Genomic DNA, 14,735 nt, shown 5'->3' with positions numbered 1-14,735 from the left:
ATTTCCTGCCAAGTTTTGACATCCCGAGACCCCAAATTTCATGGTTTAAGGAAATAGAGCCCTTACGATTAAAGAATGGCTAGTTAATTTTTGGAAACTGGTAGAAATGTATAAACTCAGAGTTGGTTCGACTGCATGATGGAAGACAAAAGAGGAATTATTTTAAAAATGAATGGATCCTGTTGATTGAATATATGAAAAATAGATATAATATGGATATTGAAAAATATAATAGCATCTCTATATGGTAAGAATACATTGTCAAAACTGTATTGATTATTGACTGTGATAGTGGATTTGTATATATGCTGAGTTGATATTTATTTTAAATGTGAAATAGTGTTATATTTATTTTTTTATATCTTGAGATTTTTATAAATATTCAGAAAAAGAAAAATAGAACTTAAGTGCTATGGGGAAAGCATAGAGAATGAAAAATAGGACTCCACAGGGCTTTTGGTGTCTGACAACTTCCTGATTTATTTTCATAGTATAGATCATTCATTTTAATATTAATTTATATTCTTCTATTCTCCTAGTCCCTCCCCCCCATCAAAATTCTTTGAAAGCCTTGATCTTGGAAACAAATCGTTTGAAATGTGTGAAAGTTGGTGACACTTATATAAATCTGCTTATAGAATTTAGATGTTTGTTATGTGTGTTGGAAAAAGTCAGGGTTTTATCTTTGCATAGAGAACATGTGTAAAGAGCTTAATACTGAAGAGGGCTCTGTTGCAGTTTGTTCCAAGTCACTATTATTATTGCCGAGCCAGAACGTAGTCATGAAAGCGACATATGAATATTTCTCACTCATGTATAAAAGTCTATTTTCATTTGAGGTGACTGAGACATCCAATAATCTGGATTAATGCTAGGAAGGCAGGGAATACATGACAAGCATTTGGGCCAGCCATGTAACCCTAAGCTCATCCCTCAGTTGCTTCCCTGCCTTGACCCAGGACCCATTTTCCTTGCTGCTCCTTTCTCTCTCAGCACTTAACTATTATCTTTACTCTTTTCTGATTACCGTCTCATGGTTTGCTCATTTGCCTAGCCTACTTCCATGTTCCTCTCTTCAAAAGGAATAGTTTTTTTCCCTTTTTGCTCTGTTCCTCCTCCTCCTCCTCCTCTTTCCTTCCTCTTCCACAGCTCCCTCAGCCAAGCAATTAACGTGAGCTACAAAGAATATATTAAGTAAATTAAGAGTAGTGATGCAGGAAAGATAAAAGATGCCTACTTCAGCCACAGTGGAGCCACCAGCTGAGATTTTCTTTCATAGATACAGTAGGTATCAAATGTGCCTTTTCCCAGCAGATCCTCAGTGGGCCACAAAAACTTCTGAGGGCCCTTTATGGACTACAGGCTTTAGCCTTCTTCGTCTTCCTTATGGATAAATGTTTTGTTCAGTGCATGAAATAGGCAGCGATTGATGACCTTGCGTATTGCCGTATTTTTCGCTCTATAAGACGCACCAGACCACAAGACGCACCTAGTTTTTGGAGGAGGAAAACAAGAAAAAAAATATTCTGAATCTCAGAAGCCAGAACAGCAAGAAGGATCGGTGCGCAGTGAAAGCAGCAATCCCTCTTGCTGTTCTGGCTTCTGGGATAGCTGCGCAGCCTGCATTCGCTCCATAAGACGCACACCCATTTCCGCTTACTTTTTAGGAGGGAAAAAGTGAGTCTTATAGAGCAAAAAATACGGTAGTTTGTCAGACAGGCGAAGGAAATGGGATGTCATTAGAGGTGAAGAAACTGTCCTGTTGGTTCTAAACCTTCTTCCTCCCCCCAGTAGATACCAGCTGTTCCAAAGCTTTAGGATCCCATCCACACCTATGACACTTCATGAAGGAGGCATCTCTCCCCTGCCCTCTGGTGGTGCACAGATTTCCAACTTGTACCTGCATATGATTGTCAAGGCTCTCACAGCACCTCCCTTTGCAACTCTGAAGGATGATCCATTAAGACTGCTGTCCCCAAAGGTCTCCTTTTCTAATGGCAATTACCACCACTTGCAAGTTCTTAGATCTGGAAGTTCTTTTGATCAAAGAACATTAAGCACATTTTTCAGATCTTTCAAATGGATCCACTGATGGTTAACTCTGCCTTCCTTAGGGAACAAGAGCTGAACTTGCCTGCAACCCTCTCACCTAAGGGAGAGAATCTGGCACTAGCTAGGCATTAGGAGGGGCCTACAAACTTCTGTTGAACAAAAACAGCCAATCAAACCTGCTCTTTGTCTCTTTCCACTAAAGGTCATTGGGGAAAAAAATATCTAGTACTGCGGTTGACCAGATGGTGCAAAGCAAGCATCTTTTTGCCTTACAGTTCACAGCACCTCCCAAAACCTCAAAATATCATGGTCCACTCCAGCAGGATAGCATACTCTTTGGCGACATTTTACACTAATGACCCCTACCTAGAAATCTGCTGGGCAGCCCCATGGAAGTCTCTACTGCCTTTACTATACATTACATATCTCAGTGGTCATTGTCCCTCAATCTCCAGCTTGTATTGGGTATTCTCCTGTGGACGAGGATTCTGCATCACCTGTTTTTTGCTAGGTTCACATTGTGGTTTTGTTTCTTTTTTGTTCTGGACTCTTCTCGGCACTTCTGTCTCAAACTTTGCTATGAGATGGAACTGGTGGAGAAGCCTAGGGTGACATGGCTGGCCCAAATGTTTGTCACGTATTCCCTGCCTTCCAGGGTGATAGGAATAGGAGAATAGGATAGGAGGAATTAAACCCTGCCAGCATATTGGATGCCTGTTCAACATAACTAGAAAGAACCTTCAAGGTAAGTGCCCAGTGTTCCTTTTCTCTTTTGTAGTTGCAATTGTTTTTATTATGCTTCAGCCAAGATTTGCAGTTGGGAATGAATTTAAACTTAAGCCTGCTGAGCATGTTGGAGGAGCTAGCCTCATCTTGCTATTCAGGATATTCTTACAGTTGGGTTTTTTTATTATTTAGATTTGCATCCTGCCCTGTCTTGCACTCAGCATGTGCTATAGCAATATATTCATCAACTCATCAAAACAGTAATGGATTATGGTGGGAGACAGTGAGTTACAGAGGATGTTAAGTGAAATTCAGGCTGAGCAAAAATTGAACAGAGACTTGCCATTCCCAGACCTCTCTCCCTTGAATTATAATGTCTCTTCCAGTAAGGTTCTTACTGAACAAAAAAACAACTCCAGCATTTTTCAAGTTGGTCCACGGATTGTCAAAAGATGAAATATCAAACATTTTGCTCTAGCTTCCATATTATCTTTCTTTTGCAAAGTTGTGCAATTTATTTACAAACATTACTAAGTAGGGCAGCCACATGGCATATGCATTAAAGGAAATTTCTAAATAAAGATCTAGTAGCTTATCGTTTATTCACCTGCCAAATCATTTTCCTTATCAACATTGCAACTAAATCAGGTCCTGCCATCTGCACAGGTTGGAAACGCAATTCCTTGACTCCTAAGACAACTACCTTCCCTTGTCCTGGATGCCGGCATGACATAGACCTGGGAGAGCGTGGCATCAATGGCCTATTTCGCAACTTCACTTTGGAAACTATTGTAGAACGATATAGGCAGGCAGCAAGGGCAGCTACAGCCATTATGTGTGATCTCTGTAAACCTCCACCGCAAGAATCCACAAAGAGCTGCATGGATTGTAGTGCAAGTTATTGCAACGAATGCTTCAAAATACATCATCCCTGGGGAACTGTAAAAGCGCAACATGAATATGTGGGACCAACTACGAACTTCAGGCCTAAAGTAAGTGAGTTTGTTTAATGTGTAATAGAACTGGCTTGCCTTTGTGCACATACAATTTGTATGCTAGCTGTTGCTGCATAACAATTACTTAAGTATTCTTGATTTTAAATTCCTGAATTTTGTCTTCTGATTCTGTTGCTATGACTGTTGATGAGCTGCATTTTAGAGAGAACTGTGTAATATAATTTCCAAACAGAAATTGGATGTTGAGCATAGTGCTGAACATTTTATTTTGAAAATAGTACACCATTGTTACTGTTGAATTATTCCACATAACTGTCTTCAGATATTAAGAATCTACTAAAAGTTTAAATTCGTTGTAGTTATTACTTACGTTGGTAGAATGAGTTCCAAGTATTGTTGTTGTTGTTGTTGTTGTTGTTGTTGTTATTGCACATCTAGCATAGCATAGTTTATGCTGAGTGGGATATTTTGGGGTGGTGATGGTAACTCTGTAATTTTAAGTATTTTACAGGTTTTTTTAACCTTATAAATGAGGATCAGGCAAACCTTTTTTCTGTATTAAGAGCCATATTCCCCCCGAGGTAATCAAGTGGGCCAGAGCCACGTTGACACTCTTTAAGACAGGTTGGGGAACCCATGGCAGAACCAGATGTTGTTGGGTTGCAACTCCTGTAATCATCTCTGACCATTCACCATGCTCATTGGGGCTGATGGGAACGGAAGTTTGAAGAGCGACATGTTCCCCACCTCTGCTTTAAGTCTTCCAAGTTGGTGGCAACCACTACTACTTATGGGAGCAAATTCTATAGTTTATGGACTGTGTGAAGAAGTGCTTTATTTTGTCTTTCTTGAGTCTTCCAACATTCCTCTTCATTGGATATCCACAAGCTCTAGCATTATAAGAGAGGGAGAAAAGTGTTTCTCTACTTTCTCCACACCATAGGTAATTTTATAATGCTCTATGGTGTCTCTTCATATTTTCTCTATATTGAAAGTCCCCAAATGTTGCAACTCTTCCTTTGCATTTTCTGAACATTTTCCAGCTCTGCAGTAACCTCCTTGAGGTGAGGCAACCAACACTGTACTTCATATACCAAGTGTGAGCTCACCATAGATTTGTACAATGACATGATATTCGCATTATAATGTATTATATAATGTAGTATATAATGCATTATATGTATAATGACATGATATTCGCAGGGATGCAGGTGGCGCTGTGGTCTAAGCCACAGAGCCTAGGGCTTGCCAATCAGAAGGTCGGCGGTTCGAATCCCGGCAACGGGATGAGCTCCCGTTGCTCGGTCCCTGCTCCTGCCAACCTAGCAGTTCGAAAGCACGTCAAAGTGCAAGTAGATAAATAGGTACTGCTCTGGCGGGAAGGTAAACGGTGTTTCCGTGCGCTGCTCTGGTTCACCAGAAGCGGCTTAGTCATGCTGGCCACATGACCCGGAAGCTGTACGCCGGCTCCCTCAGCCAGTAAAGCGAGATGAGCGCCGCAACCCCAGAGTTGGCCATGACTGGACCTAATGGTCAGGGGTCCCTTTACCTTTACTTTACCTATGATATTCGCAGCTTTATTTTCAGTTCTTTTATTAATGATCCCTAGTATGGAAATCACCTTTGTCACAGCTGCCACACACTTGGTCAACACCTTCATAGAGCTATTCACCACAACCCCAAGGTTACTACCGCTGTTCAGTTACTGCCAGATCAAACCCCAAGGGTGTGTATGCAAATTTAAGATGGTTTTGCCCCTAGATTCGTCACATTTTTTTACATTGTATTGTATTTGCCACTTTACTGCCACTTTACTGCCGATCAGCGGCATAGCATGGGTTGCCGATGCCCGGGGCAGGGCAAGTGTTATGCCCCCTCCGGTGGACTGGGCAGCTGGGGTGGGGGCACACATGGAGCCTATGTGGAAGGTGAATGGAGCCTGCTGCCTCCATCCATCTGCCCACTAGACAAACCTGCCTGCCACCACGTCTCAGCTCCCAGGGCTCCGTGCCAGTTGTGGGGGCGCCTGATTGTGCCCCCTCAAAAATGTGTGCCCGTGGCCATGCCCCCCCCAGCCCTCTCACGCTACGCCTCTCCTGTCCATTCACTCCATTTAGAGAGATTCAGTGGGAGCTCTTCATAATCTCTTTTTGTTTTAAGCAACAATTTGGTATAATCAGCATTATCTGATGTTTAAGGTTATTGCGGGTGGCGCTTGGGACGCGGGTGGTGCTGTGGGTTAAACCACTGAGCCTAGGACTTGCCGATCGGAAGGTCGGCGGTTTGAATCCCCGCGACGAGGTGAGCTCCCGTTGCTCAGCCCCTGCTTCTGCCAACCTAGCAGTTCGAAAGCACGTCAAAGTGCAAGTAGATAAATAGGTACCACTCCGGCGGCAAGGTAAATGGCGTTTCTGTGCGCTGCTCTGGTTCGCCAGAAGTGGCTTAGTCATGACCCGGAAGCTGTACGCCGGCTCCCTCGGCCAATAAAACGAGATGAGCGCCACAACCCCAGAGTCGGTCACGACTGGACCTAATGGTCAGGGCCCCCTTTACCTTTACCTTTAATGTTATCAGGATTTGCTTCTGTTGCATGGTGTTTTTAGTATCTCTGACTTCCTCACCTCATTTGCAAAGTCAGTTGGTAACTAGCCCCAAGGCTCAAGTAATCAAGGTAAGTGGTACATGACAGGGAAAGCAAAACTACAGTATTTTTCGCCCTATAGGACGCACTTTTTCCCCTCCAAAAATGAAGGGGAAATCTGTTTGCGTCCTATGGGGCGAATGCAGGCTTTCGCTTTCAGCTTGGAGAGCGAGAGGGGTTGGTGCACACCGATCCCTCTCACTCTCCAGGCTTCAGGAAGCTATCAGCAAGCCTGGGGAGCCCGCGGGAGTTCCCGCAGGCCTCCCTAGGCTGCGGATAGCAGCCTGCTGCACGGAGCGCGGGGAGTGCTGAAGCAGAGCGCCCCACGCTTCGGGCAGACATCGGGCAGCCCCACAAGCTCGGGGGACAGCGGGGAGGCGCAGCGCCGCCATCCCGCTGTTCCCCGACCTGGTTTGGATTCCCCAACCTGGTTTTGGGGGGGAAATAAAGGAAACATTTTTTCCCTTTATTTCCCCCCCAAAAAACTAGGTGCGTCCTATGGGACGAAAAATATGGTACCTCTAAGTTGTTGCTCAGCATTCGTTTGGGTTGGCTGACTTTTTTTTCCAGCACTGTGGTTGAGAATGCTCTGTGTATGCGCAGTGTTTAAAACTAATTTGACACAGGTCCGCCCATTTTCACATTTTTAAATGTGACAGCGTTTAATGCCAAGGAAAAAAAGAATTTACAATCCTATTTGGTGCCTCCACTATAATTGCTGTACCCCATGGGCATAGCTGGATCTTAATCATTTATTTCACTTCTGGAGTTTTCATTGCCTGTCACCTTCACTGTATTACTTTCATACAGTATATGGATATCTTTACTTGGGACCTAATTTAATGTCGGAAATGGCTTTGTGAATGAGAATGAGAATCATTCTTGCCCTAAGAGGCTGTCTCATAACGCCTGAGGTTAAAATTGGTTGTACAAAATGTATAGCCTATTCAGCTTAGGAAAACAAATGAGGTTATTTGCTTTTAGCTTTATTGGGGCTGTGTTCCAGATTTTAATTCCCTGGATAGTTAACAACTTCCTTCCAATTTCCAGCTTATAAATCACTCAGAGTTGATTTATTTGTGTTTGCTTTCTGCTTTTCCCAATCCAAACATATTCTTTAGACTAAATATAGACTTGGGTCCCAAAAAAAACCCATTGCAAGGCATGGTGTGAATGCAATAGTGCTTTTCTATCCACTGAAAAGCTGAAAAGTTTTGTGAGAGTTGGGGAATTCTTCAGAATGGAATGTGGTGCAGTGCAGGAGTTACAGTTTGTGTTTGTGTGTGTGTAAATTGGTACATCCATTTGTGCTAGTGAGAGTGCCTTTCATTTGCACAAAAAGAGCATTGTATTCAGCCCCATCATTGTAAAATTATAATTTTAATAGGAAAACTATTTTTAAAAGAAAGCTACCTACGGTATTTCAGGCAAGATAGTGGTATTGTTGAGCTAGTTTCCATCCACAGCACCTGCAGGATAACTGTTTTAAATGGTTATTTGTCCTTTCTTCTGTGAAGAAAGAGAAGCAGATGGAATCCTGTAATTGCTTGTAATCTTGTTAAAGTGAATTAACCTTAAAATGTTAAATTCAAGGCTGCTGTGGGTTTTTAGTCCAATCTAATTATAATGTCTCTTATATTAGCTGCTATTTAAAATTGTAAACAATCATATGAATCGCTGTAACTAAGGTGAAAAAAGCAAATCTTTGTAACGTGCAAAACAAGTAATTAGGTGAAACAACTAGCTTGAATTTTGCTTTACTTTTTAAAGAAAACCAAATGCAAAAAACAACATTTTCCATCCCTTTCCACAGCCAGATGGCTTGCTTCTAAAACACTTTTTTTGGCAGTTAATGCTTCCATTTGTTCACCAGTTTTCCTTCACAGTCTTTTAGCATCCAATGCCATCAGCAGTGATATCTTTTTAAATTGTTTGGCAGAGTTGGCCATCATATCCTTTTGGATGGCTTTTTATGGTGACTCTACTTCTTTCTGCAGGCTTGATTTCAGAAAGTGGTGCTGAGGACTCTTGTTTGACTTCTTGGCCATTGGCCTATGGCAGGGTGTGGCAAATGTTAAGAACATGGAAACTGCCTTATACCCAGTTTTATTTTATTATTGTTCCATTATACATATATTTAAAAATACACTCTTTTATTTCTCTTTCGCCTGTTTTCCACCCACTCTTTCTCTGGCCCTTTCCCCTCAGGGGATGCCTCCCTTCCTCACACTGAATTTCAGATTCCTTGCCACATTCGTTCAGCATGCTGGGAATTGTAATACTGGCATGGCATCATCCAAAAGACTATGACAGGACCAGGGGATGAGGCAGACAAGTGAGGAGGCGTTGGTGGGCTGTGGCAGTGAAGCCCACCTGAAAGTGAACGGAGACTCGTTGGCGGTCCCCAACCCACTGCTTGAAAAATGTTGGCATATGGCAGGCTTCCTCAAACTTGGCCCTCCAGATGTTTTGGGGCTATAATTCCCATCATCCCTGACCACTGGTTCTGCTAGCTAGGGATCATGGGAGTTGTAGGCCAAAAACATCTGGAGGGCCAAGTTTGAGGAAACCTGGCATATGGTATCTTACAGGGGTTGGTTTTGTTCCCCACGCTGCTTAGCATATATGGTGAACAACTGGAATTTTGAGTGCATTGCCATTAAAATGCAGTTCTGTTTCCCTTGACATCAGATTCTGGAAAAACTATTTGGATTGTATTCGATAGTGTTAGCTGACAAGGCTTCGGTCAACAGAACAGAGAAACTTCTGGCATCTCCACCTCTCCCTTGCCCCTCCACCTCCCAAATCTGCTCCAAAGGGCTGGGGAATCTCCCACAGCAGGGGGGAAATCTCTGAAGATTGCTTCTCTTTGTTGCTCTGTTGACAGAAGCCTGACAAGTAAGCAACACCATTGCTTCAGAGCAATGCCTGGAGGCATTACTAGATGAGGGCCAATAAAGTGGGGCTTAATTCAGATAAAGGGAGACTGGTGGCGCTGTGGGTTAAACCACAGAGCCTAGGACTTGAGGATCAGAAGGTTGGCGGTTCGAATCCCGGCGACGGGGTGAGCTCCTGTTGCTCGGTCCCTGCTCCTGCGAACCTAGCAGTTTGAAAGCACGTCAAAGTGTAAATAGATAAATAGGTACTGCTCTGGTGGGAAGGTCAACGGCGTTTCCATGCGCTGCTCTGGTTCACCAGAAGCGGCTTAGTCATGCTAGCCACATGACCCGGAAGCTGTACGCCGGCTCCCTCGGCTATTAAAGCGAGATGAGCACTGCAACCCCAGAGTTGTCCGCGACCTTTACCTTTAATCCAGATAAGGACGTAAGTGCTACTGATTAGGGAATAGGGATTCAGTTTGTCTTGAATGATGCAACACTTTCTTTGGGGGGGGGGGAAGGGTTTTCAGTTTGTAGGTAGTGGGCAGGGACTTAACAGACCTGGCCTTGCATTTGGATGTCCAGATTGCAGCTGTGGCTAGGGGTCCTTTTGTCCAGTTTATGCTAGTTTGTCATCTGCACCTATTCCTGAAAAGGTCTAACATGCCTTGTTGACACATACCTTAAGAAGCTGATTTTGAAACAGAGTTCTGGAGTCCACAAGAGGGAAACACTTCAAAATCTAGTTGAGCAATTAAGGCTTGGTTTTTGAGTTCTACAGAACTTTTCATTCAGCTAGAAGTTTCTCAAAGCAGGGATAAGAAATTATGCTGGATGTTGAAGCCTTGATGTATGCATTTAAACTTGATCAGGAGGTGGAGATTGCAGTGTGGATTGATATCAGCTAGCTTCTTGCAGGTATCGGGTATACCTGGGATCTTGGGATAAGAGCAGCTGATTCCCCATTTTTGTAAACACAAAGCCCATCTCTTACCCAGATTTCTCTCATGCATTTTGTAATGCTCCTGGTTAAGGAAAAAAAACAAGTAGAAACAGCAAATTGATTTTAATCCTAAAGTTCTCATGCATTGAATGTAAGTAATGTCCATTTATGTGTGGGTCTGTGGGGTCTGATTTTGTCAGTCCCTCTTCCTGCACATAGCATCCTATTCATAACCAAGCCCAGTGGATTTTCAGTGGGCACAGGGAGCTGCAGATGGAGAAATGAGGTGGAAAAGCCATGTTCTCTGCATGGAACAAATAAAAGAATCCAAACCTATGTGGCTGTTAAGCACACACAGTAGTAGTGGAAGTATGTTTTATTCTCCTATTATTTTTTCTCAACTAGTAAATAGTTGAATTTCAGTAAAATTAAATTTGCTGCTATCCTTCAAAATTCCTATTTGTTACAGTGGGTCATTCTCTAGGCAGAAATTATGACATTCAGATATTTATCACATATGGTTGGCTTCATTTGATTGAAACATGTTTGTATCTCTTCCCCTCCATATTGTCGACTTTTGATGGCTACTAGATTTAGTCTTTTTAAATCATGTTTCTGAAATGTTCTTTTTGCAAGAAATCGGTTGGATGAACTGAGGTAAGTTAGCTATATGAATTCTTGACTTTGTGCTTTTTAATTAGTTTTTATCAAAAACTAACTATATTTTAAAATCTTGTTTTTAAGTTACATTTCCCTGATGCTGTGTGCATAGTCTAAAATCTGAGCACAGTCATACACAGAAGAGTATATATAACATACTGAATAATAAATAACCTGTGTTGCTGGGCAGTTCGTGAAAGACATTTTATATTATTTTATTCTTGTCAGATTTTGATGTGTCCGGAACATGAAATGGAAAGAGTAAACATGTATTGTGAAATATGCAGAAGGCCTGTTTGTCATCTTTGCAAATTGGGTGGCTCACATGCAAACCATAGAGTGACTACCATGAGCAGTGCCTACAAAACACTCAAGGTAAGTGGGAATGCTCTATTTTTTCATCTTTGGTAACAAAAGCATCATGAAGTTTTTTCCTGGTGTATTTTAACACACACACACAGAGATTATTTGCATACAGGCTCATTTTTGCAAATGTAGGCACCATCTGTTGAAATGGCACCCTTTTCGTTTATTTTGTTTATCAGTTTGCTTTTTATAACAAAAAGTCTTAACGCAACATGACAAGAATAAAATGCAACACACAAAAACAATTTTAAACTTGAAGTATTTTTAAACACCGATAATACACAGTACATAAAATGCTCATCGGGATGATCAAGGGTCTGGAAACCAAACCTTATGAGAAACGGTTGAGCAAGTTGGGTATATTTAGCCTCGAAAAGAGGAGACTTGAGAGGATATGTTGAAGCCTTGATGTATGCATTGAGACTTGTGACTATGATAGCCATCTTCAGATATCTAAAGGGCTCTCACATGGAAGATGGAGCAGGCTTGTTTTCTCCTTCTCTGGAAGGTAGGACACGGACCCATGGTTACAAGACAAGAGATTCCAACTAAACACCAGAAAGAACTTTCTGACAGTAAGAGCTGTTTGACAGTGCAACAGTCTCTTACGAGAGGTGGCGGACTCTCCTTCCTTAGATGTTTTTAAGCAGAGGTTGGGCGGCCATCTGTCATGGATGCTTTAGATGACCCTGAGGATCCCTTCCAACTCTAGAGTTCTGTGATTCTGTGATCCACAACATGTTAATAAGAACCAGGTCCCATCCACCCCACTAAGATACATGCACCACTATAGGAGGCAGCATTAATTATTATCTGAAGGCCTGGGTACACAGAAAGGTCTTAGCCTGGTGCATGAAACACGGCAAAGGTGGGGCCAGGTGAGTCTCGCTGAGAAGGCCCTTTCACAGCCCCAGGGCTACCACTGAAAAGGTCTGTTCTCATTAGGTTACCCTCTTCTCACATCTTCCCTTGGCTGGGGCTCACTAGGAAGGGCCTGTGTTGAAAACCACGTCGGATTCTATTCTTGAGATTATTGCTCCAGTGGCAATGGGAGCCAAAGCATCCACTGGGCAGACGTCATGTTTGTATTAGGCAGTGGCTATGAAGAACAGTCCGCTTGCATAGCATATCCTTCCAGAGCCAGTACCTGGCATTGCCTCCTATGGCAGGAAGCACTGCCATTAGCCACCTGGTGTCTTGTAGGAGATTTGTAGAAATGGGTGATAGCATAGATAGATGGGGCTGCAGAAGAACATATCTGGTCTCTGGGGAACCTTAAGGCCTAGGAGCAGCCCTGGCTGCAGCCTGCCCAACACATGCTCTTGAAATAGCCATGGTGATGCCATTTTGATAGCTTTAGAGGTAAAATCGTTTTTGGTTTTATTTAACTAACCAAATTACATTTTTTTTTTAACAATAAGACATTTTTAATTGGATGTTGCCAGCCTTAACCCATTAAACAGAGGTGGTGATTATTGCTCATAAAATGTTTAATGTTCTTGAAGCATGGAAGTTTAAATTTGATTAACACTGTTGACCATTCCAAGCATGGTTCATACCAGCTGTTCAAATAGACAAATGTCTTATGATTGTGTTTGTGGAACAAATGACATTTTAATTATTGAAGTCACTTCATTCTGTAGGGACTTTTTGTCACGATGAGTTTTTATGTATGAACCATACTTTGAATAAAGCAATGTTCTGATGACAGGAGTGGATTGGTACTCCTTTATTCAGACTCTCAGTTACTCTTGTTTCAGACTGAAGCAGTTTGGTGGTGATTACAGATGTTCTGATAGAATGAAGTGGCATTGGTTTCCATGAAAGAAAGCTGGTTTTCTTCACCTGTACTGCAGTTGCAGAAATGACTTTCAGAGTGGTGCACATGTGGATCATGACCAGTTCTACCACACACCCTTTCCCATCATGCTTTAGCTGTACTTACTTGAATTATACATTGTTTGTATCTTACAGCCAGTGGCAATTAGCTGTAGTAGCACCTAAACACTTGCTTGGATAGGATTGTATTTTGCATGACACTGTTGCTTGTCAAAGCAAAGGGGATTTGCTTACTTATTTTTTTAATATCCTGATATTCCTCTGAAAAGAGTCCCCAATTCCCTGTTTGCTTGAGAGATTCTGCTTCAAAAAGCAGCAGAACATTTAGCCTTAGAATTCCTATGCAGTGTTTTTCCTTTTTTTCTAACCAGAATTGCTGATATTTTTAATAGGAGAAACTTTCAAAAGACATAAACTACCTCATTAGTAAGGAGAGCCAGGTGAAAAGCCAGATTACAGAACTTGGTCTTTTAATGAAAGAGGCAGAGGTAAGAATTATTTATTTGCATGTGTTAAACACTCTCTGGTGATGTGTGTTCATTTTTAACAGTGCTCATTTTAATGTTAATTTATGCATGTTGGCTAGGTGTTGTGTTTTGTTCAAGGCAGTATTAAAAATAAATGATTTTTAATAAATAAGCTTTCCCTAAAAAAAAACCCCATGTATATTAGCCATAGATCAGTCATTTATATTTAAAATACTTGCATACAATTTTTTTTAAAAGAGGAGTGGTTCCTAGATAGGTACTGTATAATTGTTAAGCTGTTGTGCTAGGAGTGATGAGAATCGGGTTCAGATCTCTACTCAGCTACAAAGCTCACTGGATTACCTGCAACTCAGTCGCTATCTTTCAGCCTAACTTAAGTTTACACTACAATGTATTTACACCACCCTGAGCTCCTTGGAAGACAAGTGGGGTGTAAATGCACCTAATATGAATCCATCAGCTATTCTCTCTCCTTCTTCCTCAGGTTTTAGTTGGTTGTTTCAAAACTTACTTCCCTTTCCCAGTTCTGTTTTGTCACAGAGATCCAGTTATTCATCCAGTTATTTGGCAGAGTTGCCTATAAATGTGTTTCTAAAGAACATAATAAACAAATTACGTAAGCTGAATAAGAATCTGGCATATTTGGTTAGTAGGTGGGTAGAGAATATTTATCTTCATTTTTTTTTTTAAAAGAAGTTTATTGGGTTTTACAATAGAAATAAACATAATAAACAATGTAACATATATCTTAACATAATTTCACATTTTCTTTGGACTTCCTCACATCTCCCGCTCCCACTTTCATCGTTATAGCATTTTGTCAGCAATTTATTATCTTATTTGCATTCTTATATCCCTTCTATGTTTCATAATCTTCTAGTTCTCAAAAAGAGTTATATTTTCTCAATCTCGCTTATTTTCTTAAAGTCATCTAAATTTAGTGGTGCTCAGTTATATTGATCTAGCATCCTGTTTAGCATTCACTCAAGTTGCAATGTTTTTGTAAATAATTCTTAAATTTCTTCCAATCCTCCTCAGTCCTCTCTTCTCCCAGGTCTCGAATTCTGCCGGTCATCTCAGCCAGTTCCATGTAGTCTATCAGTTGCATCTGCCATTCTTCCAGTGTGGGTAGATCTTGAGCTTTCCAATGCTTTGCGAGTAGTATCCTTGCTGCTGTTGTTGCAT

General features: G+C 41.6%; 1 protein-coding gene across 8 annotated transcripts in view; it reads left to right on the top strand.

Annotated features, from left to right (window-relative positions):
* TRIM36 (tripartite motif containing 36) overlaps positions 1 to 14,735 on the top strand; it is a 61,134-nt gene that overhangs the window by 30,007 nt on the left and 16,392 nt on the right. For 4 of the 8 annotated variants that reach the window (XM_080972574.1, XM_080972578.1, XM_080972580.1 and 1 more), the window contains exons 3-5: positions 3,427 to 3,770; positions 11,086 to 11,232; positions 13,455 to 13,550. In XM_080972574.1, the coding sequence (XP_080828700.1) occupies positions 3,427 to 3,770; positions 11,086 to 11,232; positions 13,455 to 13,550 (587 nt within the window). The remainder of the gene's footprint in view (positions 1 to 3,426; positions 3,771 to 11,085; positions 11,233 to 13,454; positions 13,551 to 14,735) is intronic. The other 4 variants (XM_080972575.1, XM_080972579.1, XM_080972577.1 and 1 more) reach the window with 1 other exon arrangement.

Source organism: Podarcis pityusensis, assembly GCF_964106645.2.
Source record: "Podarcis pityusensis genome assembly, chromosome: 11".
NCBI lineage: Eukaryota > Metazoa > Chordata > Lepidosauria > Squamata > Lacertidae > Podarcis > Podarcis pityusensis.
This window is presented reverse-complemented; position numbering and strand designations above follow the sequence as displayed.